The sequence below is a fragment of the Sorex araneus genome, chromosome 2 (genome assembly GCF_027595985.1).
Source record: "Sorex araneus isolate mSorAra2 chromosome 2, mSorAra2.pri, whole genome shotgun sequence".
NCBI lineage: Eukaryota > Metazoa > Chordata > Mammalia > Eulipotyphla > Soricidae > Sorex > Sorex araneus.
Genome location: NC_073303.1, coordinates 277,135,476 through 277,163,415, shown reverse-complemented (window position 1 = coordinate 277,163,415; position 27,940 = coordinate 277,135,476). Strand labels below are relative to the sequence as shown.

The window sequence follows — 27,940 nt, the reverse complement described above, 5'->3', positions numbered from 1 at the left end:
CCACTAGACAAAACGAACGTCAGCGCATGTGACTTTTCCGAAAGGACACAGAACACACAGAGCCGAGCCTAGAACCTTTTAAACCACAGACTGATGGCTCCGAGACTGCACGGAGAGCTTACCTTATCAAAGGGAGGGTAGTAGTAAGGTTGCTTTTTAGTCTCTGGAAATTTAATATGTAAAGCCGTTGCATTTTCAGTATATGGATTTGTTTGAACGGTTCCCATTGGATTCAACATTTCTTCAAGTTCATCTAAAACATAAAAATAATTTTGGTTCTTTTATTTGGGGGAGGAAGGGGGCGCGGGGGGCACCTAGTAGTCCTCAGAGGTAGTCCTGGCTTTGAGCTCAGGGATCACTCCTGGCAGCCTGGAGGACCATGTGGGTGATGGAGACTGAACCCAGGTCGGCTGCATGGAGGCAAACACCCTCCCTGCTGCACGATCTCTCCGACACCTAATTTTAATTCTTAAAAAAATGTTTTCCGTGGAAAGAATGTCACCTGAGGAATCTGGAAAACAACTTTTTTCAGTCTCTCTGTTAATGCTGGATCCAAAGGGCCCAGAGATCTGTCTCAGTGATAAACTCTTGGGGATTCAATCTGGTACAGGAAAAAAAAAAAGGGAGAGGGCAGGAAAAATTAAAAAAAAAAAAGTAGTAAAAAGAGAAGAGGGTAGAGAAAGGCCATGCATAGTACCTAGCCATGGCTCCAACAAATGACCTGATGCCAAATTTGAACATGCCAACAAGTTATATAAATCTTTAAAATAAGTTATCAGGGCTGGAGCAATAGCACAGCGGTTAGGGCGTTTGCCTTGCACACGGCCGACCCAGGTTTGATTCCCAGCATCCCATATGGTCCCCTGAGCACTGCCAGGAGTTATTCCTGAATGCAGAGCCAGGAGTAATTCCTGTGCATCACCAGGTGTGACCCAAAACAGGAAAAAAACCCACAAAAAAACAAATAAAATAGTTATCAAAAATTAATAGCTACCTCAATTCTTTTCCGAATTGTAAGTAATCTCAGCCTTGAATGCAAACTCAATTGAAGATGGTGTTTATCTGCCAAAATCAGTTTTTTTTTTTATGACCTCCACAAGCACTGCCAGGAATAACTCCTGAGCATTGCCAGGTATAACCCAAAAACCACACACACACACACACACACACACACACACACACACACAGAGCAGTGAGTCATAAAGACACATGAACTTCATGCCAAGAAGACACATGAACTTCGTGCCAAGAAGTGTCTCTTTGAGACCACTGATAAGGATGTGAGTCTTACCAGGAAATGAAGACCAACTGTGCAGCGTGACGTCTCCAGATCTCAACTGCCCTTTAAAGTCAAACACCATGGTATTCACCCAGGCCACGGGGTAATGCTGTGGGAAAGACACCACTGTATGAATATGCTCAGAAAGAACTTGAAGGGATTCCCAGGCGCATGAGCTTCATGTCAGTAATGTTATTTTCGGAGAGTTCTGACGTTCTGGGGCCAGAGAGGCAGCAGGGCAGGTAGGAGGCTCGCCCTGACAGCCCCGTCAGGCTCAGCCCTCGGCCTCCTGCTATGGTTCCCCAAGCACCGCAGGGAATGATCCGTGGACGCAGAGCCAAGAGTGAGCCCTGAGCACCGCCAGATATAGCCCCAAACCCAAATCAAACAACAACAACAACAAAACCAAAAAAAGAAAGTTCTAAATGATTTCCACCACCCCTCAAAAATCACCAAAATAAAACACCAACTGTACACACACACAAAAAAAGTTAACACATTTATAGAGGCTAAGTACATATTGCATGTTATAGCTCACAAAACTACATCCCCAAACTAGAGTGCTTATTGTACAGCCACCAAGGGTGAAGAAATCATAATGACCAAAGAAAATGTGTGACATATAAGGTTATATAGTCTAAGATCTTTCCAGACTATATTCATCTTAATGTACAAAGAGTCACTGACTCTAATTTTATAAATAATAAAATGGACCTGTATCTCTAAAAAGAAAACCACGGTGACAAGAATTTTATGTACGTACGTAAGACTAATTAATCTGGTTACAATATACCAAGACCTTATAATCCAATAAATTCTTAATAAGCAGAGGAATACTAAGGAACTAACTCTTCTGCAACTTTTCAGACATCACAAAGCCTTCATTTGGGGTGGGAGTGGGGCTGGAGGCTGGACAGACCCATACCTGGTGGTGCTCAGGGCTAACTCCTGGTTCTGAGCTCAGGGCTGACTCCTGGCGGGGCTCGGGGAACCATGTGGCCTCCCAGGAACTGAACCAGAGCCAGCCTCATGCAAGAGCCTTACCTGCTCTGCTATCTCTCTAGCCCCTAAAACTTATTTTTTTAAAAAACCAAATGACAAACATCAGAACTGTTTACATTCTCTTTAAAAAGAATGTAAAATTCATTTACTACCTTTCAACAAAAAAAACGCTCATGAGAAAAAAAATGTAAAAGTGACTCAAAGTCTGAAATGGAAGATGACTATATGAAAACAGAACCACCAACTCTTTATTTTATGGCTTAAAAATCTAAGAAATTCTGAAAAATTGGGGATTTGATCAGAACGCATTTGACAGTACAAGCTGGCAGGCAATGCCCTGCAGCAGGGTGACAGATTCCACCTGTCCCCTGCAGAATGAGAGTCACACACTCTCCATGGGTGCTGGGTTCCAGGGCGAGCCCCAGGCATCATGAGATGTGTGCAGTGACGGACAACTGACAATCTTACTAACATGCACAAAACTCTGAATCCACCAAACCTAACACCTGGAATTTCAATTAAGGGACAATGGAATTAACAGTTATTCAAGTCTTTTCATTTTGTCTATATAAAAATCTTCTTAAAAGTATCTGCTTTATGGCTAGAGAGAAAGTAGAGTGGGTAAGGCACGTTCATGCATGCAGCTCATCCTGATCATTACATCCCGGCACCACACATGGTTCCTGATACCAAAACAGTATTTCATTTAAAACAAAACACTTTGGGCCGGAGCGACAGCACAGCGGGTGGGGCGTTTGCCTTGCACGCGGCCGACCCGGGTTCGATCCCCGGCATCCCATAAGGTCCCCCAAGCACTGCCAGGAGTGATTCCTGAGTGCAAAGCCAGGAGTAACCCCTGAGCATTGCCTGGTGTGACCCAAAAAGCAAAAAAATAAAATAAAATAAAACAAAACACTGACGATATGATGTTTCCTTTTTAAAAAGGGGCAAAAGGAGAAAAGGTCACATAAGAACATAAATGTAGGGGGGCTAGGGTTATAACACAGTGGGCAGGGCATTTGCCTTTCATGCAGCCAACGCGGGTTCGATCCCTGGCATCCCATATGGTCCCCTGAGCCCCGCCAGGATTGTAATTCCTGAGTGCAGAGCCAGGAAAGTAGCCCCTGAGCATAGCTGTGTATGACCCAAAAAGCAGAAGATGTACAGATTTAGGGTCGGGCATGTGGCTCATTGGTAAAGAACATGGCATAAGCCCTGGCTTGGACCCTGGGCACTGAGAGGAGCAGAGTGACTGATGCACACGCGCGCGCGCACACACACACACACACACACACACACACACACACACTGCCCTCTTGAAATCACGCCTTAGGAATCCGAGTAACGTAAAATTTCATCACTCAGATATTTCAGAGAGTCTGGAATTTATTCCATCCTCTTACTATCCCCCTACCCCGCCCCCTTGAAACAGTGTAACAGTGTATCATTACCACTTTCCCAGCTTTCCTGATGGTCTGGTATTTAGAGGTGTTAATAGTTTTAGTTGATTTCTTCGTTTTCACTTTATCCAAAACTGCATAAACAGCAAAACATAATCGAGCCATCCTCGGCAAGTCGCAAGTGTTAATATCAAATTCCAGTGTTTCATTCCAAACGTGGTCGTTTTTCCCTGATATCTCTGAGCTTACAAGGGGTTTGCACAGGAGTTCAGTCCCGTGAAAAAGACCAGCCCGGACATGAACCTGTAAAGAAACAAATACAAAGCTGACTATCCCCCCAATAAGACTCTACTACAGAGAGTAAAGAAATGCAGACTGGGGCCAGCGTGGTAGTACAGAGGAAGGGCGTTTGCCTTGCATGGAGCCAACCCGGGTTCGATCCCATTATCCATATAGTCCCCTGAGCATTGCCAGCAGAGCCAGGAGTAACCTCTGTGCATTGCTGAATGTGGCCAAAAAGGGAAAAACAGCCCCCACCACCATGCGGTTCCAGGGAGGGGAAAAGGGTGGGGGAAGGGCTCCGGGGAGTGCCCGCCATCCCATAATAAGAGGAGAAAAAAAAAACAAATAAAAAAGAGAAATTTATACTGAAGCAACACATCAAGTTCAAGAAGACATATTTATCATATTCAATACGTTGTTCATTGAACTGCAAGTTTAACCGTACACTAGTTTTTCTTGCTGTTGTTTTTAATTCAGATCTCAGTGGTATAAATGGGTTTTAGTAAAATCGTATGTAGGGCCAGAGAGATAGTACAGCTAGTAGGGTGTTTGCCTTGCATACGCCTGACCCAGGTTCAATCCTTGGCAACCCATTCGGTCCCTTGAGCACCACCAGGAATAATGCCTGAGTACAGACAGGACTAACCCAAGTACTGCAAAAACCAAAAAAACAACAAAAACAAAACAAAACAAAACAACTGCTGACCTCGAATGCCATGTGAGGGTAAAGAGATGGGAGAAGATATCAGTAACATCTCTATCTAATCACATTTGGATTTTTTTTCAGCTGTGGAAACAAGCATGGTATGCTTTTTCAACTAGGAAAGAAACATTTTAACTAAAGAAAAAAGTAGCAGGGCCAGAGCAATAGTTGGGGGGGGGGGGGTTTGCCTTGTACTTTGCCTTGCACTCGGCTGACCCAGGTTTAATGCCACGTATCCCATCTGCTTCCCTAAGCATCACCAGGAGTGATTCCTGAGTGCAGCGCCAAGAGAAAGCCCTGGGAATAGCCAGGTGTGGCCCAAAAATTAAAAAAGGAAAAAGGGGGACTGGAGCTACATTACAGTGGATAGGGCGCTTGCCTTGTATACAAGAAAAGAAAAAGAAAAGGGGGGGAAGCAAAAACAAAAACAAAAAATTAGAATTGCAACTGAAATAGAAAACAAAAGCAAGCTGGCCTCAGGCACACCATTAAAAAGTAAAATCTAATAAACATACCTTAAAAAAAAAAGAAAGTGAATCTAGCTGAGAAACGTTAGAGCAAAAAGCCCCTTCATTCTAAGGAAAGCTAATCAAAGAATCTTTGATGTCCATTTACAAAAGGGAAAAAACTAATAGTCTTTGACCATGTGTTCCGCAGTGCACCCTCAGACCACCAAATATCTCAAACAAATCAAATCTCTTTCTTGGATCACAAAACTAGACAGTTTTCCTGTCAAGTAAAAGAAGGGAAAATGCAGTCTTTGGGACAAATGCCTTCACTTAATTGTAAGGAGTTGAGTAATAAATCCCATGTCTTAACAACTTGTGATCTTTTATGTAGTCATCTTTTCCTACCCCCAGACAATGGCATCAGATGTTTTTGCACTGGGCAAACCTAAAAGGAAAATAGGAGAAAACCAACCAAACAAAAAATCTGAATGAGAACAATGAAATTCAAATACTCACTTTTACAGTTTCTTCTGTGTTAAGTTTATTTCCCTTAACCAAGACAATTTGGAAAGGATTGTTATTTTCAAAAATATGCTGCAAAAGAATGAAATAAGTGCAAGATTTAAATGTAAGATTTAAAAGAAACAAATACTACATGCAGCAATAAAATCACCACATCAATTCTTCTATCTATTGGGAAAATGAAGATTGATCTCTGTGTTAGCAAATAAAAACCACATATTAAACTGGCTTCGTAACCACTAGTACTAAGTGCCCAATGCTGAAACACGCAGATTTCAATACTTCGAAAGGATAGTAAACACTATGAATCAATAGTAAAAGCTGTGATTAAATTAACAGTCGACCACTTCAAACTGAATGATGTGTCAGTCATCAAGAAGTGCTTAAACAGGCTGAAGTGATAGTACATCGGGGAGGGTGTTTGCCTTGCACGCAGCCAACATGGGTTCAATCCCTGGCATCTGTTATGGTCCCCCAAACACAGCCAAGAGTGACTCCTGAATGCAGAGCCAGGAGTAACCCCTGAGCATCATCAGGTATGACCCAAAAAGTGCCCAACCCTTAAAAAAAAAAGACAAAGAAGTAGCAGCTTCAAATTGTTTACTGAGCTCCATGTTTAGTTCGAACTTCAAAATAAATTTAAAAATCTATCGGCGTTTTTCTTTGATACCAAAAGAACATTATAAATAACAAGTGACATTTTTTTCCCATTTACATGTAGCTTGAAGGAGTAGCAAGGAAAATGACTTGTAATGAACAGTGACGAGTCTTTGACAAACATGCACTGGTTTTCACAGAAGGAGAAGTGAGCAAAGAAAGTCTGCAAGGTTTGAGCATACAAACTAAGAAAACCACATGCTCTGGGGTGGATAGAGGTTAACACATGAAACTTACAGAAATAATTCGTGTTTTCTTTGGTGGTAAAGGAAGGGGAAGATTGGATGAATTACGATTTATGGCGGCCTCTATGGCAATCATTTCCTGTTCATACATCTTCTTGATTTTGCAGCATTCCACAAGTATAAAATGGGGCAAGGTCCTGTTCATTACACAGTTCCGGATATACTACAGGGGCAAGAGAGGACAAGGTAAGGATTTTGAGCAAAGACTAAAATAAGCAGAAGAGGGGCTGGAGGGATAGTGCAACCGACAAGGTGCTTGCCAATGGCTTCAAGCCCCACATCCCCCCAGGAGTGACTCCTGAGTAGAGCCAGGAGTAAGCCCTGAGCACCGCCAGGTGTGCCCTGCAACCGCCAAAAAAATAAAATAAAATAAAATAAACAGAAGAGGCCAGGCCGCAGCCCATGGCAGAACATTTGCCGGGAGTCAGGGAAGACCCTGCACTTGGTCACTGGCACCATACACATACAAACCTTCAGTAAAATCAAGAATAAAATGAGCAACAAATGTATCGTGAAAACGAACAATTCGGTATTCAGAACAAGCAACTGAAATCTGCCACCGAAAAGCTCTCACTGACTGTAAACTTAACTACCTTGGAACGGAACTAGACAGCCCATACATGTTATCACCTTCAGCTCGGCAACACTTTGGAAGATCGGAGGCTTGCAAATCAGGACTCCAAGAGAAGTGAACAGACCGAGCACATCCCGTGCATGCAGGGGGCCTGGGTTCAGGTCCCTGGCACAAGCCGGTCCCCCAAGCACTCACAGTAGCAACCCCCAAGAACGGAGCTGGGCACAGCCTCTTGAGCATGCGATCACTCCCAGCAAAGTGAATCCAAGTCCAATGTATTCCTTGGAAGAAGAAATTTCCTATCCAGATGTAGGAGAGTTCTTAAAATTATATGCAATTCAAAAATCATTAAAAATCACACTTTTGGGGCAGGAAAGATAGTCCAGCAGGGAGAGCGTTTGCCTTGCATGTGGCCAACCTATGTTCAATCCCTGGCATCCCGTATGGTCCCCCAGCACTGCCAGGAGTAATTTCTGAGTGCTGAAGCAGGAGTAAATACCCTGAGTATTGCCAGGTGTGACCCCAAAAGCATAAAATAATAATAATTAATAAAACAAAACTCACTTTTAATAATACAACTTAATAAGGTGACCCTAAGTCATATGCTACTACAATCCAGTCATTCAAAAGCTTCTAATGTGATGTGTCTCCATACCCCTTCCCATCCTTTTATGCACTGTGTTATATAGTTCCTCCTGCATATCACTGCATATAAAACACATACACACAAGCCTTAACTCTAACAAAACAACATGCCTTCCCTTTAGCTGGGAGAAAAGATACCTGGAACTGAATTAATGGGTGGTCACCAAACACATATTCCATTCTCCCGCTGACTTGCAACACATAATCGTAAGGGCTGACTTCGTCTTCTTTGCCGTGAATAGTCAAACGTTTCTGGATTGCCAATTCATTAATTTTAATAGGGTTCATATTGGGAGATACTTGAAAGCTAAATACATCCTAAAGGAGGAGAGGCAGGAGAGAAGCACGTTAGTATGAGTGCTGAAAACTCACTCCACAGCTTTCCACGGTCCGCAACCACACGCGGCATTTGTGTAATGTCCATATATCTTCTGTATTTGCTCTTTCGGCCAATTTTCCACTTTGTAAAGTGTTCCTATCAAATTTGCTAGAATGTCTAGTAAATTGCAAGCTATCTGGTGTTATGTGGGTTATCCACAAGTGAGATTAATACTTACACACAACTCATAGTCAAATAACATTTATCATTTCGGTAGTTCATCTCAAGCATTTCCCAGTGACTTCCCTAAAATAAGCTGAGAAAAAAACAAAACCAAAAACCGCTGGTATCCAAATTTAGCCAACACTCAAATAATGTGGGAGGTGCTCAAGTGGGGAAGCACAGTCCCAGCATGTACAGGCACCAGGTCTTAACCCAGCACCACGCAACAACCAAGCACTTAGTTGTGACCCCTATAAAGAAGAATAATCATTACAGCAATTCTATGCTGTCACTAGTAAGAATAAGATACCAATGAAACCATATACCAATGAACAATTCCATTCAATTTTACAAAAACGTAGAAGGAAAACAATTTATTAACAGGGAATGGAATATAGTTGGGACAGAACATTATAAAAGCTTTTCAACATCTCAAAGGCACAGACATTGAAGATTATTTAGCAACTTAAAATATAACAAAATCATTTCCTACAATATGATCACAGACCGGACCAGACAGTTTGTAATAGTGTTATGTAAGTAAAAAGCTAAATCCAGTTAAATCCATAAATTTATTAAAAACTATTATTAAAATATAATACTACCTGACAGTTTTCAAAGTGAACAGCCACAATAAGCTTTCCTCCATAAAGTTTATCTTCTAAGTTCTCAAGGGTCGATGTTTCATGCTCTGGCGGATATGTCTGCTTTAGCCAATCTATCCAAGACAGTCCCACAAGCGACTGGAGCTTCTCTTCACTGAATTTGCGCATTTTTACACGGAATTCATTCACTTCCGGATCCTTCAAGGCATCAAATTCATGTAAACCTAAACACAATTTTTAAAAGCGACATTTCAAGTAACTATTAATAATGAGAGGATACAAACTATAATCAACAAAAATACAGTGAAACCTTGATTTTATCAAATAGGGCAAGAAAATTAAAAAAATGAAAGAACAGTCAAAAAATTTTCATATATGAAAAAATACATCTTTAAGGAATAAAATGTGAAATATAAATGAACAATAACCAGTACTGGTATGAATGCCAGGGGAAAAAAAGGGACCCTCAATCACTGCTGGTGGGAATGTAGATTGGGTCACTCTTTCTGGAAAACACAGATATTCCTCAAAAAATAGAGAGAGAAACTAAAGGGCCAGAGCAACAGATCCACAGACAGGGTGCTTGCCTTGCACATGGCCGACCCAGGTTCAATCCCCGGCATCCCACATGGTGCCCTGAGAATCCCAACCCCAGGACTAAACCCTGAGTATTGTCAGGTGCAGCCCAAAAATTAAAAAACAAAACAACCTCCCCCAAAAAAACCTAGAGATTGAGCTTTCATACAACCCAGCAATTCCACTCTTGGGACTATACCTCCAGGAACCCAAAATCACAATACAGAAAAGTCATCTGCACTTCTGTGTTCATTACAGCACTATTCACAATAGCCAAATCGGAAAACAACCCAAGTGCCCAAGAACAGAGGAGTGGATAAAGAAGCTACGGTACATATACACAACGGAATACTACTTGGCTGTAAGGAAAAAAATGATATCATGCAATTTGCTGATACACGGGTGAATCGAGAGAATATTGTGCTGAGTAAAATGAGTCAGAAGGAGAGGGACAGACACAGAATGACTGCACTCATATACGGGATACAAAGAAGCATAGTAGGGGAGTAACTAATGCCCAAAGATAATAGAAGCAAAGGGCAGGAAACCTTAGTAGAAAGCTTGCCATTGATGGGACGGAGTCAGGGAAGGGATCACTGTGCTAATGAGAGAAGGAAGTGGTCACTCTGAGCTGGGACTGTGATGCATGAAAGGCAGAGTGATATACATGGTACCCTATCATAAGAGAAGTGTTAACCACAGTGCAAAGAAAGAAGAAAAGAAAAAGAAAAAGTACCTGCCAGAGAAGCAGGCAGAACTCGGGTGGAGGGAAGTAACACTGGTGAAGGGATTGGTACTAGAACATGGTACACCTGAGACTCAATCACGGTTAATAAAAAATAATTTTAAAATGAAAGAAACATAGTTGGTCACCAGTTTTACAAAGACAGTCACCAAAATTCACAGTACATACTTTGCGACATATGTTTACATAATAAACATACATATGTAAAGGTAAATATATAAAGGATTCTCACTTTTCTTTATAATCCAAAAACCATACATAGCAGAGAAAGGGTATTGATTCTTAAAAATTTTTAATACTGTTTTAGGGCGATACTACATAATCAATACTTTATGAGTCTAAAATTCAAGTTATTATTTATTTTAAAACTCAGTACAAGTTAAATTACATAGGCTGGACTTTAATTTTACTATAATTTTCAACCATAGTCACAGCTGGTCAAAATCCAAATATAAAAATAGTCTATGGTACACTCAATTATGAACCACTTCTACCATAAATATGTACTACATATAAAAACAACTTTCTAAGAATTATTTTTCAAATAGTCTAAAAATTATGTATACTAATTTCTATCTAACACAGAAAAACATTTAAGTCTGATAACACTCTATGCTCAGAAGTAAAGCAAGCCTATCAAAATTTATCTGACACATTGAGGTCAGTGTGTACCACTCATGGCTCACACTCAAATGGAGTTTAATAAACACAAACTGCAGCACTGGCATCGATGTGTAAATAAACGTGATTACCCACAGCTCTGACCTCAAAGTTCGCTTCGAATTCCAGGATCAACCAGAGAAACCCCACTATGAACTAATCACAGAGCAGGCCCACCGTCTACCGAGCCAACTTTGAGTCTTCCCACTAACAAGTTCCAATCAAGCCTAATAGATTCTGTTACCAGTTCTTTGCTGTCAATGCATTTTCCACACTTTTTACACTGCCAAGCAGGGGCTGGGGCCATAGTGCAGCAGGGAAGGCGCTCGCCCCAGGTTTCATCCCCGGCATCCCATAAGGTCTGCTGGGCTGCCCGGAGAAATTCCTAAGTGCAGCACCAGGAGTAACCCCTGAGCACTTCCAGGTATGGCCCCCAAACAAACAAACAAACAAACAAATAAATAAAATTGATGATCAGGTCATGGTGCTCCTATAGAGTGGTTGGCTCAGCCTCTCTGGTCTTTTGCTTCTCCTACCTACACAATTAAACAAACTAATCACTTTCTTTAGCTGCCTGAACAGGTGACTGCTCACACAAAACATTCCCATTTGTTCTTACTTCTACCCACTCCTCTCCCCTGCAGAGCTACAGCCAAGATCTGAAGGGTCAGTTTAATGCAGTGTACTGCAAGGGACCCTCCTTGGCTGACAGTGGTTCTCACAGCTGTCCCGTGATCGCCTGTCTTGCTGATTCCTTATTTCCACTGGATAGTTCGACCAAGCAGACAGAGACCCTTCACTCAAGTTCTCTGTCAGATCCCCAACGACAAGTAGTCAACACACACTGCTAAGATGCCAGTGCTACTGTTTCATCGTATTCTCCAATCTATTATTAACATGGGACTTTTGTTCACATTTCTGTTAAGAGTCAAGTGAAAAGCACACATTTCCTTACTTCGCCCTGAACTTACTGAATCCCAAATTCTGAGACATTTTTCAAGAAACAGGTGAAGCTGGACTTTGGGAACCAGTATGAGCAACTCTTAGAAACAGGACCTTAGGGGCTGGAGCGATAGCATAGTGGGTAGGGCGTTTGCCTTGCACGCGGCCAACCCGGGTTTGAATCCCAGCATCCCATATGGTCCCCTGAGCACCACCAGGAGTAATTCCTGAGTGCAAAGCCAGGAGTAACCCCTGTGCATCGCCGGGTGTGACCCAAAAAGCAAAAAAAAGAAGGAAAAAAAAAAAGAAACAGGACCTTAGTCAAAATAAGAAATCAGGCCAAGTAACACATTTTAAACCTCATTCATTTCTTAAATGTCTTCTACTAAGAGGATAACAGCAGTGCTAAAACTTGACAGTACTTTAGAGTTTGCAGACATAATTCTTGATATTAAAAAGCACTGAGAGGACAGTCCCATCATACTAAAGACATTACTGAAAATCCTGCATACTATTTCCTCCAATTTAAGAGCAGCGTGGATCTTTACAATGGAGATTAATCAGAACCCAAACAGTAGCTCTGTAAATAATGACTTAGAACAAACAGAAAATGAAATGATCAAACACATCATCTTTCAGGAAAAGGTATTTTTAGACCAGTCAGGGCAGCTAAGTCTGTAAAGGTTCCATTGTTTCCTCTGAAGAGGAGGAGGCAGCGAACTCGTTCCTGAAGTTAAATTGAAATAATTGTTTATTGTTTTCCAGGAGTCATGACCTCACCAAGCTCCGGTTGTAGTGATCACACATAAATGGGCAACTACAAAAATTTAGTTGTTAGGTATTTAAAATGGAAACTCCTTCCAAAATATTGACACAGGCTGACCCAACTTCCAAAATGGATGCGAACGTTTGAATTTGTGTACACTATCTTATCTTACTACCAGCTTTACCAGATATAATTTATAGTTCGACTTTAGACCCTCCTCTATTTAAAGCAATAAAACACTGTTCATGTAATCCTCCTATTATAGGCATATTATTTTTGAAAACTGTGTAATAAGTTTCATGATGCTGAAAAAGGTACAATGATATAACTAATATACGTATATATTCCTCTGTGTATGTGTGTGTGTGTGTGTGTGTGTGTGTGTGTGTAAAACCCCAGTGGTATGTAACAAGAAAATTTTAGGTTACTACTCCCCCAAAAAAGGTTGGGATGTGGGGACATAGAAAAGGAGGGAGAATACCAGCAAACCTATTTTCATCTCAATAATGAATCTTTAAGACAAACAAACAAACAAACAAAACAAAACAAAACTATATCCCATGCAGTAGTTAAATCTCTTGGAGAGAGAGAGAGAGAGAGAGAGAGAGAGAGAGAGAGAGAGAGAGAGAGAGAGAGAGAGAGAGAGAAGTGCCTGCCATAGAGGCAGGCTGGAGGGGGGGTGAGGGTAGGATGGCAGGAGGGAAACGGGGGTCATTGGTGGTGGGAAATGTACACTGATCGAGGGATGGGTGTTGGAACACTGCATGACTGAAACCCCATCAAGAACAGCTTTGTAACTGTGTATCTCATGATGACTCAATTAAAAAAAAAAAAAAGAAGTTAGCTCTCCTGTTAGATCTAACTTGCCAGATCTGGCATACCTAAAGGTAGTACTGGCTAATGAACTGGTATGTTTAGAAGGTCCAGATCAGAAGACCCAATTCAGAAAGTAGCAAAGTGATCTAAATTTTCAAAAGATGGTGAAGCTTGAAGACACGCACCCACACTCTGAAGCAGCCAGTTCTGCACGTGCTGTGAAGCCCTTGGATTACCAAATACTCCAGTGTCCCTAACAATCAGTGTAGTTCCAGTCCGCTTCCTTCCACAAAGTACACAAAAGCTAAGTATTTATAATCAGACACAGGGGCACGCATGAGCCTCCCCCACACTGCTTAGAAAGAAACACAATAAAAATCTGATCTAGTAACACTTTATAAAAATAAAAAAATAAATAAAAATAAAATAATTAGTCATATAGCAATTTTTTTCATTTACCAACAAATATTCTTTGCTTTTTCCAGTGGATATTTTTGTCCTTGATAATAAAATCATTAATCTTATAGACTAATTATATTTTTTTATTTTATATTTAAAAAATTATTTTTCTTCATTTTCCTTCAAACAAAAAAATCCTTTCCTTTAAACAAAAAAAAAATCATTTTTCTGATGATGAATTAGAAATCTAGAAAAATATAATGCCTATAAAACAGAAAGGAACAAATTTTACCAGGCCATTAACACTTAAAAATATTTTTGTATAATTACAAACCTATTTTATGAAAAGAATTACTGTACAGTGGGTAAGATGTTTGCCTTACAGGCAGCGGATATGGGGGCCAATCCCAGGCACCCCATATGGTCCCCTCAGACCACAAGGAGTAAACCCAGAGAGCAAAGCCAGGAGTAAGCCCTGAACTGTCATGTGACTCAAAAATGAAAAAGGAATTACTGCAAAAGAAAACTCATCCTCTAAAGCAGTCAAAGATTTCTTAAGTAGTTAAGCAAGAGGACATGATTTATCTGTCTCAATACAAAAGTAACTGCCACGTAAAGATAACTTTACCTCTGGAGTAAAATCTGTCACTAATATGGATAATTAAGGAGCCTTATTGGGACTTCAAGCCTTGGTTGGTCTACAAGGTGTGTTGGATTAGAGTGACGCTGTAGGGTGCAGTTCACATGGGACTGAGAATGACCTGGGAAGGGCATCTCAAACAACCGGAGCAAAAAAGAACCACTTTTCTGTTGGTTAAAAATAATACAGGTGTGAAAGAAAACCAGTACCAAAAAAAAAAAAAAAGTCCCCGGAGAAGCAGGTCGTTGCTTGTGCCAATTCGACATTGGTAGAGGAATTTCCAAACATTCATTCTCTGATTTCTGTGTTTGGAACAACTCAGACTTCACCAATTTACAGATGAGTACTGGCTTGTGGAGCACTTTGCAAAGTGACATCTTAGGTCATACTAGCTCTGTGTGTGTGTGTGTGTGTGTGTGTGTGTGTGTGTGCGCGTGCGCGTGTGTGTATGTGCGTGCGCGCACACTCGAGCACATCTCAACAGACACAGTAAGAATTCATGCAAGGGCTTGAGAGATAGTACAGGGATTACAGGACTCGCCTTGCATGTGGCTAACCGAAATTTGGTCCCTGGCACCACTTGGCACAGAGCTCAGAATAGCCCCAAGCACTGCCAGGTGTGGCCCAAACACCGGCCACCAAAATAAAACCAAATGCATACCAGACTGAACTGAATTATGACGTAATAAGTAAACGAAAGTCCATTCCACGTTCCTAGACTGGGAGATAGCATTGCAACTATCCATAGACTCACTATGCACCCCCACCAGAATTTCAATGGCATTTCTTTAAGAGATAATAATTTTAAAAATGATTATAAAATGCATATTGCAGGGCAGAAAATATGGCTCGAAGAACAGGAGCATTCACTTTGCACACTGAGGCCCCGAACCACAGCCCTGAGACCTGGAAGGTGTGGACCGGAAGCAGCCCACAAAGCCAGAGCATGGTCAGGAGCGGTCCCCAGTCCCTGAAGGCAGACTGGGAGCACTCCCTAGCCCGTCGGGGGACACCATATGGAAATACAGTTCATATGAGGGCTGGAGCTATAGCACAGTGGGTAGGGCACTTGCCTTGCACACTCTGACCCGGGTCCAATCCCCGACATCCTGTATGGTTCCCGGAGCACTGCCAGGAGTAATCCCCGAGAAGCACTGAACATTGCGGGGTGTGGCGAACCCCACCCCCACCCTGTGCCCGCCCCTCCCGGAAAAGCTTATGCTACCTTTTCCTATCAGGACTCCAATTTTCGAGTCTAATTTTTCCCCGGGATCACAACTTCTCGTCACTAATTTGAGAACTGGAAGGAAAGGTCTGACGTCACAGAGTCTCCTGGTCTCGTCCTCGAGCTCCTCATACACGGCCGTCTGGTTCACACAGGCAAACATGTACGCGTCGATTTCCATCAGGAGGTGGAACATCGGGTAGTTGTGAACCTGCTTCCACAACATCTGCAGAAAAATGAAACATTTCCCTTGACTGAGGAGCACACCGTTTTATAAACCTCAAACACCGAAAGTAAGCTGCTTAAAAACAAGGACTGGTTTAGTGAGTGATAAAATATAACCGAATTTGAAATATGACACAAACACATGAACAAAAAAAGCTATCTAAAATATGTGAAGGTTGCGGGTAGGGCGTTTGCCTTGCACACGGCCGGCACTAGTTGGATCCCTGGCATCTGATATGGTCCCCTAAGGACTGCCAGGAGAAATTCCTGAGTGCAGAGCCAGGAGCAACCCCTGAGCAACGCTGGATGTGACCCAAAAAGCAAAGAAATAAATGAATAAAATTTTAAAAAATTAAAATAAAATATGTGAAGGTGGCTATTTTTAATAGCAAATCACAAAAATATGTACGGTAATTATTCACATTTATAAAGTAATATAAAATAGCTTAATGTATGACAAAACAGTTGCAAAAATTATTGTTAAAAAATTAAGTGCAGGGGCTGGAGAGATAGTACAGCGGGTAGGACATTTGCTTTGCATGTGGCTGACCCGGGTTTGATCCCTGGCATCCCATAAAGTCCCCCAAACATCACCAGGGGTAATTCCTGAGTGCAGAGCCAGGAGGAAACACTGAGTGTCACCGGGTGTGACCCAAAAAGAAAAAAAAAATCAATAAAAACCAAGTGCAATCAATGAGGATTTTCATACTTAACATTCCTATAAACAAAGTTCTAGTTTAAAAAGTAGGTACATATAAATGGGTGAACATGGAGACTATCATGCTGAGCGAAATGAGTCAGAGGAAGAGGGACAGACATGGAGTGACTGCACTCACCTGTGGGATATTAATAAACATAATATGAGACTTACACACAAGGACAGTAGAAACCAGGGTCAGAAGGAATGGGCCTTCCAACAGTTGGAAGCCTGCCACAAGCTGTGGTGGGGGGAGGGCAGCTGGGATAGAAAAGGGACCACGATGACAATGACAGCTGGAAATGAGGACTCTGGACGAGAACTGCGTGCTGAAAGGAGGTAAAGGGACAAACACAACCTTCCAGCACCTGTATTGCAAACCATAATGCCCAAAAGAGGGGGGGAAGAGGAAAGAGACGAAGAGAGACAGAGACAGAGGGAGAGAGACAAAGAGACAGAGACAGAGAGAGACAGAGAGACAAAAGAAAAGTGCCTGCCATGGAGGCAGGTTGTGGGCGGGGGCGGGAGGGGAACCTTAGACATTGGTGTGGGAAATGCACGCTGGTGAGGGGCCGGGTGATGGAATTGTACGATGAAAACCCAACCATAAACAGCTTTGTAACCGTATATCTCATGATGATTTAATTTAAAAAAAAAAAAAAGAAAAAGAAAAAAGCAGAGGGGCTGGAGGATAGGACAGTGGGGAGGGTGTTTGCCTTGCATGCGGCCAACCTGGGTTCAATCCCCGCCCTCCCATATGGTTCGCCGAGCACTGCCAGGTGTAATTCCTGAGTGCAGAGCCAGGAGTAAAGTGGATGAGTTGGGGCAGAGGGCACTCAGGGCACGTGGGAGCCGAGTCTGACCAATGGCACTGAACCATCAGTCCAAGAAGTGTGCCCCCTACACAGCATTGCTGGGAGGGGCTCCTACTTGGGGGCGGAAGCTTGATCCTCAGACTCAGTTACAGCAGAGTAAGTACTGCTAGGGAACAAAAGAAAACTAGAGAAATACAACTTCAGAATGACACCAAGGGGCTGGAACAATAGCACAGTGGGTAGAGCATCTGCCTTGCACGAGGCCAACCCAGGTTCGATTCCCAGCATCCCATACGGTCCCCTGAGCACCGCCAGGAGTGGTTCCTGAGTGCAGAGCCAGGAGTAACCCCTGTGCATTACCAGGTTTGATCCAAAAAGAAAAAAATTTTAAAAAAAGACCTCAAGAGAGATGACACAAAACAGGAGAAAATACCTCAAAACATCTGTGATGAGATAAGCCTTCAAACCATGGAAAGTCTTGCACTCAGTGGAGAAGTTGTGGGATTGGGGGGGGGATAAAAAGTGGTAAAAAGTGGACAATGGTTTTGAATTTTATAAAATCCCACATATGGCAAATATCAGGCCGAAAAGGAGACAGGGAAAGAGCTTACGGGCCCAACTACGAGTTCTGGCAGGTGCACGGTTCCGAGTTCAGCCCAGCGCCGGCAGCTGTGGGCCTGGGAGGCCAGGAGCACCCAAGCACTGACCCACCAGGCCGCATGGCCAGAGCATGGAGAGAGAATGTGAGAGCCACCGAGACAGAGACACAGAGACACAGAGAGATTCAACATGATTAATCATTAGGAAACAATGCAAAACAAGGGGAGCGGGAGGGCTGGAGCAGTAGTCCAGCGAGGAGGCTCGTGCCTTGTCTGCGGCTGACCTGGGCCTGATCCCAGCACCCACATGGTCCCTTGCGCCTGCCGAGTGACCCCTGAGCACAGTCAGGGCTTAAGTCCTGAGCACATCTGGGTGTGACCCAAACACCGAAACTAAATAAATAAAAAATAAATATTTGACAACTACAACTTTGTTGTGATCACCTGAAGTATTTTTAATTGGGGGAGCCACACCCATTGATGCTCAGGGGTTACTCCTGGCAGTGCTCTGGCGGCCATGTGGGATGCCAGGGATTGAACCCAATGGCAAGTGCAAGGCAAGCACCTCACCTGCTGTACTATCCCTCCTGCCAGAGAAGTACAAAAAAAAAATAAAATAAAATAAAATAAACACCTTCATGACCCCTCTGGACCATAGCAAAGGCCAAGAGGAGTGAGTGCCTTGCTGTGCTGTGCTGTGTTAGTATGTTGTATGCATGTGCTCTTCTTCTGCCTGAGTCATCTCAAGCCTCTCCTCTCCTCCAGTCCTTCTTCCCCCAACACTCTCTCTCCTCCTCTCCTCCCCCACTTCCCTCAGCTTCTCTTTCATGCCCAACAATCTCACACGTGCGAAACATGTACTCTACCACTGAGCCACATCTCTGGCCCTCAAAATCTTCAACATGCATTTGCTTCAAAGTTATACCTCCCTCAAACTTACCATGTGACTGACGTTAATACCAATTTCTATAACAGAAGGACGTTTTTCCACAAAGAGAAATATGAACTAAGCTTACAGAAGTCCTGCTCACTCACGTACCTGCTTGATGTAGGAAATGGTGGCTTCCCGAGGCACCTCCAGCTGTATATAAATGCCCGTGGGCAAAAGGAAGTCCACGGGGATGGAGCCATCTGCTGCTATCTGCGAGTCCACTGCCCAGATGTCAAGGACGTCTGCCATAGCAGGAGACATTGTGAAACAGAAGCGCATTCATAACCAGGGGGCCCTAGAAATCAGTAAGGAAAACTCAGTGAAGCAGGTAATTAGCCAAATTCCACGGTAAAATATGATAAAGCCCAACAACATGATAACGCCCAACAATCTAAAATTAGTTCTTCAATTTCAATATAACAAATGATGGAACAGGAGATCAAATAAATTAGACAAGAGCAAAGTCATTGGGAGTACTTAAATATTCTTTTGGTTATCACAACAGAAATTATAAGCACATTCCACACACAGATTCAAAGTTGCTGAGGTACATTACAAATGACAGGTGGAATGTTTAAGGGTCCTGAAGAAACTAAGAAAATGAACATTCCATAATTGACATTCACCAGAATTTGCATTGAAAATACTTCCTACAGAAATAAATATCAAAGAAAATGAGAAGTGAGAGGGTCTTCTTTGATTTTTTTTTTTTTGAGAGGGTCTTCTTTGAAAAGGCATTTTCTACCAATCTCCTGTGGGAAATCAATAGTGTCCCACAACTCACCTCCTATGCTGAAACACCAAACCCAAACCTGGGGGCGGAGAAATAGCATAGTGGGTAAAGCGCCTGCCATGCACACGCCTGGCCCCAGTTGGGTCTCTGGGTCCCCTGAGCCCACCAGAAGTGATCCCCAAATGCAGCGCCAGGAGCAAGCCCTGACCACAGCCAAGTTTGACCATAAAACAACAACAAAAAAAATTTTTTTCTTTTTGGGTCACACCTGGCGATGCACAGAGGTTACTCCTGGCTCTGCACTCAGCAATCACCCCTGGAAGTGCTCAGGGGACCATAGGGGATGCTGGGAATTGGACCCGGGTTGGCCGCATGCAAGGCAAACTGTCCTACCCGCTGTGCTATCGCTCCAGCCCCAACAACAAAAAATTTAAAATAAATGAATTTAAAAAAAAATCAAGTCAGCTGGCAAGGAAGGTCCTTTGTACTCAATCTCTGGCCCATTTTCCTGTGCCTTTCCTGCCATTCCCTGGCACATGCCAGGGATCAAACCCGGCCAGTTGGCATGCAAGGCCAATGCCCTAACCCACTGTTCTATCTCTCCAGCCTGGCAACTTCTTGGGAGGGTACAGACGTAGGTGATTGTCTTGTGATGGTTTTCAGAGACTACGTGCACGCACACGCGCTTCACACTCACTCACTCACACACACACACACACACACACACACCTCAAAATATATCCAATCGTGTGGCCGTCCATGTTCAATCCCTGGCATTCCATATCCATATGGCCCCCCAAGCTCAGGTGATGCCTGAGTGCAAAGCCAGAAGTAACACCAATCTCGGGATGTGGCCCCCAAACCAAAACCACATCTACATGTAAACTATGCAGTACACCTCAACACACCTTTCTAAAAGGGTAGAAACAAGTGAAACACGACAGGCAAAATGCAGCCAGTAGCAGAAGCTGAGGCTCAGGAGCACTCCCCCTTTCTCCTCTGCTTCAGGGTGCCCTGGCGATTTTTCCTTGTTAAGTCCCACCTACACAAACCTCCAGCTGTCTGAATGTGAAAGGCACACTCGCTGAGTTAAGTGAAACAGGGAATGCTAACCACGTGCATCCTGGAGCACTGTGGGGCTGACACTGGCAGACACAGTCAAGGATGGCGCTCCCGCCTAACACAGGGGGACCCCACGTCCATGTGGTCACTTGGTCCTGACCCCGTCCATCCTGTATGCCGGCCTTATTTCTGCAGGAGAGCAACAGCACAATGATAAGGGATCGCAGTGCTCTCAAGGCTTAGTGTTAAGGCCTGATTCCAACACTCACAATAGAAAACTCCTGGACAAATCACTCCTCTTTCTGCCTACTTCCTACAGAACTTTATTTTTAAGTAAGTGAAACTTTTATTTAAGTAAGTAACAATAAGAGCGATAAATTACCCTGTAACACTGTTATGAAAAATAAAGAATGCCTAAAATGTTAAGTTTGAAGTGCTGGCTACTTCATTTTTATTCAAATGCTTCTGGGGGGTAGAACGCTGGTAGAAGCCTGTCAGGGAACCGAAGTGTCCCATTTATGGCACTGTAAATCAGTGTCTCAATGGGCCACCCCGGGTTTCATGCCCGTCCCCACATACAGCCCCTGAGCCCCACCAAGCACAGAGCCAAGCGTTGGTCCTGAGCACAGCTAGGTGCCCCTCCCAACTTCCCCACCCCCAAAAGAACACTTGAGCTCTGAGCTATGCATTTTCGATTTTATTTCCCCATGGCTGCTGAGCGCACAGTAGCCTCTCAGTAACCGTCTGACGGAGAGAGATGAAGGGAGCAGAAGTGCAGGGGTGAGTCCCTTCAACCCAGCAGCAGCACAGTGCTGGCACCTCACACTGAGCAGCCCGTGGCTGGCAGTGGCCCAGGGCCCCCCTTCGGGTCTCTAGTGAGTGCTTCCCCAGGAAAGAACCTTCCCCAAGTAAATGCTAAGGTACAGAATCCACTGGTACACACACATCGACCACTGCAAGATGAGATATGGCTGAGATCACCTGCCTCATCCATTAGCTCCTGGGAAGGTCATAGGCCCGTTTACTGGGATCTCAAGAATTATGTATCTGCACCCAACACTGACTCCAAACAGGCGACATCTCCCGTTAGTTCAGACAGAATGGGGAACTTCCATGATGTCAAAGGGCAGTGATTAGGGGGCTGGAACGATAGCACAGCGGTTAGGGCATTTGCCTTGCACATGGCCAACCTGGGTTCGATTCCCAGCATCCCATATGGTCCCCTCAGCACTGCCAGGAATAATTCCTCAGTGCAGAGCCAGGAGTAGCCCCTGTGCATCACTGGGTGTGACTCAAAAAGAAAAAAAGGGGGGAGGGCGTGATTATTCTTTAATATAGAGAATACAGAGTTTACAGTGATTATTCTTTAATATAGAGAAGAATACAGAGTTTATTTCTGAAAAAAATTAAGCTGTCCATTCCTGCTCTTGTTCATCGTGCCTCACACAGGCACGGCATGCACTCTAGCTCACACTGGGACACACCAGCGGCCCTATTTGTACGTGCAGTTTACTAACCGATCTCTATTCTACTTTACAATAAACATGACTTAAAACTTGCAAAAGTTATTTTTCTTGTGCCATTTCAAAATGCATCGGAAAGTTTAAGCTTTTAGCTTTACAGTTAAACTTGTTTTTCTTTTACTAAAGAAATATCACCCGCTCTCCAAAATCAATCCCCCTAAGCTTCAATTTCAAGGACAAAATCCTCCAAGTGTCAACCAAGTCAGAACAATGCTAATGAGTCAGCAAGACGCTGGAGATCACGGAAAGCCAAGCTATGTATAAATAGGAGGCAGAGGCATGCTTTTCTCAACAAGACTAAATTATCAAAGGAAATATTCCAAGGTTATGCCAAGGTAAAATGGTTTTAAAGTATCAATACACTGATAGCTATATTAATAACTTACCATAACTGAGTTTTAAGGCTGATTATCAACCTTTACAAGTGCCTTGGTTAGACTTGTATGACATGACAACAGTCTAACATGTAGGGTGGGCTTGTGTTTCCCTTAAATTTTTTTTAAAAATTTTTAAAAAAACTTTAATTTTTAAATTAAATTTTGTTTTTAATTTTTCAATTTTGGGGGGGGCTGGAGTGATAGCACAGCGGGTAGGGAGTTTGCCTGGCACACAGCCGACCCAGGTTCGATTCCCAGCATCCCATATGGTCCCCTGAGCATCGCCAGGGGTAATTCCTGAGTGCAGAGCCAGGAGTGACCCCTGTGCATCGCTGGGTGTGACACAAAAAGGAAAAAAAAATCAATTTTTAAAAAAAAATTTAATTTTTGAATTTGAAAAATTAAAAATATTCAGCCGCACTCCTGGCTGTCTTCCCCAGGGCCCCTCCGAGGGGATGGGCTCCAACTTCCCTCCCCACCCCGAGCAGAGCTCCAGGCGGCCGAAGACCTCCAGAACCTAGCCACAGCCATGCTCAAGGCCCCTCTCCACATGTTCGGACAAGCCTCACGCATGAAGGTACCGGCAGAGGAACCCAGGTGTGTGTAATCCCATCAATGGCCAACATCCAGAGACCTTAAAGCAAGCTCCCAGAAGCGATATCTTATAACCTACTTCTCCCTCTCTGGGAGAAACTAGCAAGCTACTGAGAGTTTCCTGCCCACATGGGACAGCCTCACAAGCTTCCCCTGGTGTATTCATATACTAAAGCCAGTAACAAGCTGGATCTCATTCCCCTGACCCTGAAAGAGCCTCCAATGTGGCATTGTTGTGAAGGCCGAGTGGAGAGAGGCTTCTAAAATCTCAGGGATAGGATGAATGGAGAGGTTGCTGAGACCGCTCAAGAAATTCGACGATCAACGGGATTTTGTGATTCGTGATTCGTGATTGAATTTTTTAATTAAAAAAAAAATTTTTTAATAAAACCTTTTACTAGGCTAGGTCTTGAGATTTTCATGCTACATACGAGAATGATTTTTCAATATCCTCAGATTTAATTCTCCTTTGAAACAATTCATTCTTAATGCAACAACTATAACTTATATACCCATATACACCCATTTTTCAAGGCACCCTCACATAACTTCCTAGGTAATATGAAAGAGAACTGGAATAACAACATAAATAAATGCCTGGAGGCCAGTGCTAGCGGGTCCTTGTCGGTGGCAGGTATAATAACTTGGTGTCGGTACTTAGTGCTATTGTAACCATGTCACCTAGACTGGGTATTCTTTTAAAAAAACTTTATTGAATCACCATGAGAGAGACCATTACAAACTGTTCAGGATTGGGTTTCACTCTCCAGTGTTCCAATGCCCACCTATCACCTCTGTACATTTCCCAGCACCAATGTACCCAGTTTTCCTCCCACCCACCCCCAATTCCCCTTCCCCAGCCTCTGCATCTATGGCAGGCACCCCCCCTCCTAGCCCCTCCCTCCTTCCCTTCCTCCCCTTCTCCTGGGAATTGTGATACAGTGTGCATCTTTTTTAAGTAGGGGGCGGAAATACCTGGAAGGAATCTTCCAGCTGCACTGTAGGAGCTGCCCAGGGAGGGCTCAGTGGCAAAAGCAGCTGTCCTGCAAGTGGCAGCCTCACGCGGGATCCCTGGTGCTGGCCACCCCGGAGGCAGCGCAGACAGGGCAGATAGGTCCATGTGAGCCAACTGAAGCCTGCGGCCTCGCCATGCGCAGGGAAGGAGGGACCGAGCACGCACAGAGGCTGCACCACAACTCAAGGATGAGCCTGGCAAGCACGTGGCACCACAACCAAGCATCAACAACACTGGGCTGAGTTCAGACGTGGCCTGCTGGGCTGGGAAGCTGGGGAAGGGACAGGAAGGCCAGGAGAGGGGAAAACCCTTTCCCTCTTCTAGCTTCTCAACTAGGGGACCAGGCGAGCCCCTAGCATTGGAGTCAAGATATGCGAGGGGGTAAGACAAGGGTAGGGGAACAGGCCCGCCACGAGGACTGTCTGCAGCACACCCCATTCTCTTCCTAATCTCACTCTGTTTCCCTCCCGGCCCTCAATCGCAGTGTCAACACCAGAGTCTAGTCCAAGAAGTAACTTAAGTTTCCCGTTCAGGAGTTACAGACCCTTGGAAACTATGGCCCCGTGGGGTCAATCACCTTCATCATCACAATCCTGGCTGATCCCCCAAGCGATTTCACTCATTAGCAAAGAATGATCCTACCCCCACCGCTCCCCAAAGTTCCGCTGCCCATGTACATACATCCCTGCAACCTAGTCAGCTTCGCGTGGCTTTTATCTGAGCATCCAAGCAAAGACCCCGAGGCCTGAGGGAGGGCATGGAACTTTAAGAGAAAACTATCGGGGGACAGCACAGGAACTGCAGCAATGTCAACCGGCTCGACTAAGCCCTGGGACTGTAATTACAAACCCATATCCTGTCGATTGTTCGCTGGCAAAAAGGGAGGAAAGCCGAGCACTGTTCTCAGCTTCCCCGCTGCCAGCAGAGCCGCGGCATGTCACCTCTCTAAAGCGAGCGACAGGCAGAGGGCCACACAACATCCAGTTACATGGGCTCAGCCAAACCACACGTTCACACTGGCCACGGGCGAAGAAATGTTAAGAGACTGAAAGGAAAATAATCAAACAGGAAAGTATTTGCCCAGGATTTACTTCTACTTGCTATGCCTAGAAAAGCTTACTAGAAGGTTCGTAAGAGAAAGAAGAGGAGAGTAGCAGAAGGGACGCAGAGCCTGCACCAGCCTCACTGTCTCTCTCTCGGGGCAGGTCCATCCCAGAAGGCCGAGCAAGGGCATCAGTTCACTGGGGCTCCCTCCCTGTCTTCCCGTGGCCGAGGCTGCTGCTGTGACTCCAGCAGAAGCACCGTGCAGAACCTCCCAGGCGAAGGCTGGGCGCCTCGTCCCCATCACTGCACTTCTGCCAGCCACCAGAAGCGCCATGCTGCGACACCATGCAGAATCATCACGCACGCTGCTGCTACTCTTAGATCAACACTCTTACCTGTCACTGTGACTGCTGGGGAGGGGGAAGTCGCACCTGCCTGTGGTGGGGCCACCTGGGCTGCCCCCGCAGTGTTTGTGGCACTCGGAGCCACCACGACAACACCCAGGTGGGCAACTCTGCTTCTGGCTGTTAGAACAAGGCTGGTGGCCAGACCCAATGGAGAGCGGGTCAGGTGTTGGCCTCACAAGCATCTGGCCTGACTCTGGTCCTGAGCCCCACAGGAAGTGATTCCTGAGTGCTGCCGGTGTGGTGTCCCAAAACAAACAGGCCCGGGTGATGACTCAGTGGCAAAAGAAGCGCCACCAGGGGTGTGTCCCCAGCACCACCTGCACCTTTCCAGTGTCAGGAATGCGGGTGCCCGGAGGCTGTGGCATTCCCAGAAAGGCATCGCCCGAGACCTCCCAGGCAAGGCAGTGTGCTCGTGTGAATTTCCCAAAATGCATCTATTTCTACAGAAATTCCACCAGACAGATCTGTATTAGCAGAGCCAGGGTGCTTAATCTCTCTCCCAGGTTAACAGAAACCATGATCTACTCAGCCTTACCAAATCCCCTCCCCCTTTTCTATTTGTTTTTTTTTGTTTTTTGGGTCACACCCAGCGATGCACAGGGGTTACTCCTGGCTCTGCACTCAGGAATTACTCCTGGCGGTGTTCCGGAGACCATAAGGGACACTGAGAATCAAACCCAGGTCAGCAGCGTGCAAGGCAAAGGCGCTACCCGCTGTGCTATCGCTCCAGGCCCCTCAATCCCTTTTTCAAATAAACAAAATTGCTGCCTGAGATCAGAGCACCAGCACCAGCGGATCAGGCACCTGGGTTCATGCCCAACACCTGACCCCTGGGCAGAACCCCGGAACGCTGACATCTGTTCAACCTTCAATGCTGCTCTTACGTTGCATCTTTGCATCATTTTTTTTTTTTTAGGGTCATCAGCTCAAAGACTTTTAAAAAAAGACCAACAGTAGAGTGGTATTGCTTGTGGCAAAATACAAATACAACTTACGCAACTACTGGAGAGCTCCCAACCCATGACAAAGTCAGTGATGGGTCGCGGGAAGGAAGCGGAATGCAGAGTGCCAGGCGGCTGCCAATGCTGATGCTGGCCTCGGGGTCACCGGTGGCCCACGGCCCACGGGAGCACTTCCTCCCGCTGTCAGCAGAGGCTCTGTGCTATGAGGCGCCTGTCAGGAGGAGCGGCTCTGGCCCGGTGCTGCCTGGTGCCCACCTTCACGTGGGGCGGGCACTGGCAGAGATCAGGGCGGGAGCAGCGTGGGGCTCAGCTGCTGGGCCTGAGGGTTGGCGTTCTGAGGCGCTCCCTTCTCATTCCCTCTGAGCCCCCCAAGGAATGCTGGGAAGAGGGTAGGGAGAGCACCACCCCCCTCCCCACAAGGCCCCCAGGCCAAAGGGGGCTCAGGCAGGTGCTGGAAGCCCCAGCTGCCGGAGAGGGTGATGCGGGTCTCACAAACAAGGCCCTTGGGCCGTCTCCTGGTCCTGGAGCTCTTCCGTAAGCAGAGACACCTTCCTTTAAAGACACACTTGGGGCTGGTGTGATAGCACAGCGGGTAGGGCGTTTGCCTTGCATGCAGCAGACCCAGGTTCAATCCCCGGCATCCCATATGGTCCCCCAAGCATTGCCAGGAGTAACCCCTAAGAATTGCTGGGTGTGACCCAAAAAGAAAAAAAAAAGACACACCTAAGCACTACACTTGTCTCTGCTCCAAGTACTTGCAGAAATTCCATTTCGATACAGGCAAACAAGTATGACCCTGAGCAGCGGCACTCAGAACCCTGGTGCCAGGGAGGGAGCCGGCCACAAGGACACTGGCCTGGGTGTGACCCGACACAGGGACCCCGAGCACTGCCAAGGCCCCCCACATACAAGAATGAATCAGATGTGCCCGAGCAGTCTCCTGTGCCCTCCTTTTGGGTGGCAGATGGCAGGTGGCAACTCTCTCACCCCCGACATTTCCTTCCGACCCCGGGCTGTGGGGAAACTCTCCCCTGCTCCTCCCCGAGCTCAGTCCACGACACCGGACACGGGACACATTTACAACGTTCCTAAAGACGCATGACTAATGTTTCTCACCCCAGTGACAAAGGACCCAACACACACGGACTGGGCGCTCCTTCGAATGCCCATGCCCAGAAGTGGCATCCGATCAACTGTGGGACTTGTTTACAGCCGGTGACATCATGGCCATGAGAACGGCTGGGCGGCACAGGAGGCCCACTCGCCAGTGCCGGGCGGGTGAG

At 45.1% G+C, this 27,940-nt stretch overlaps 1 protein-coding gene across 1 annotated transcript in view; it reads right to left on the bottom strand.

The window, feature by feature from the left end:
* Positions 1 to 27,940, bottom strand: part of PIK3CB (phosphatidylinositol-4,5-bisphosphate 3-kinase catalytic subunit beta) — a 93,457-nt gene that overhangs the window by 29,390 nt on the left and 36,127 nt on the right. The window contains exons 3-11 of the mRNA XM_055127861.1: positions 19,049 to 19,235; positions 15,674 to 15,899; positions 8,905 to 9,128; positions 7,897 to 8,076; positions 6,532 to 6,702; positions 5,632 to 5,709; positions 3,733 to 3,984; positions 1,292 to 1,388; positions 123 to 253 (exon numbers count right to left, since the gene is read on the bottom strand). Of these exons, the coding sequence (XP_054983836.1) occupies positions 123 to 253; positions 1,292 to 1,388; positions 3,733 to 3,984; positions 5,632 to 5,709; positions 6,532 to 6,702; positions 7,897 to 8,076; positions 8,905 to 9,128; positions 15,674 to 15,899; positions 19,049 to 19,219 (1,530 nt within the window). The 5' untranslated portion in view covers positions 19,220 to 19,235. The remainder of the gene's footprint in view (positions 1 to 122; positions 254 to 1,291; positions 1,389 to 3,732; positions 3,985 to 5,631; positions 5,710 to 6,531; positions 6,703 to 7,896; positions 8,077 to 8,904; positions 9,129 to 15,673; positions 15,900 to 19,048; positions 19,236 to 27,940) is intronic.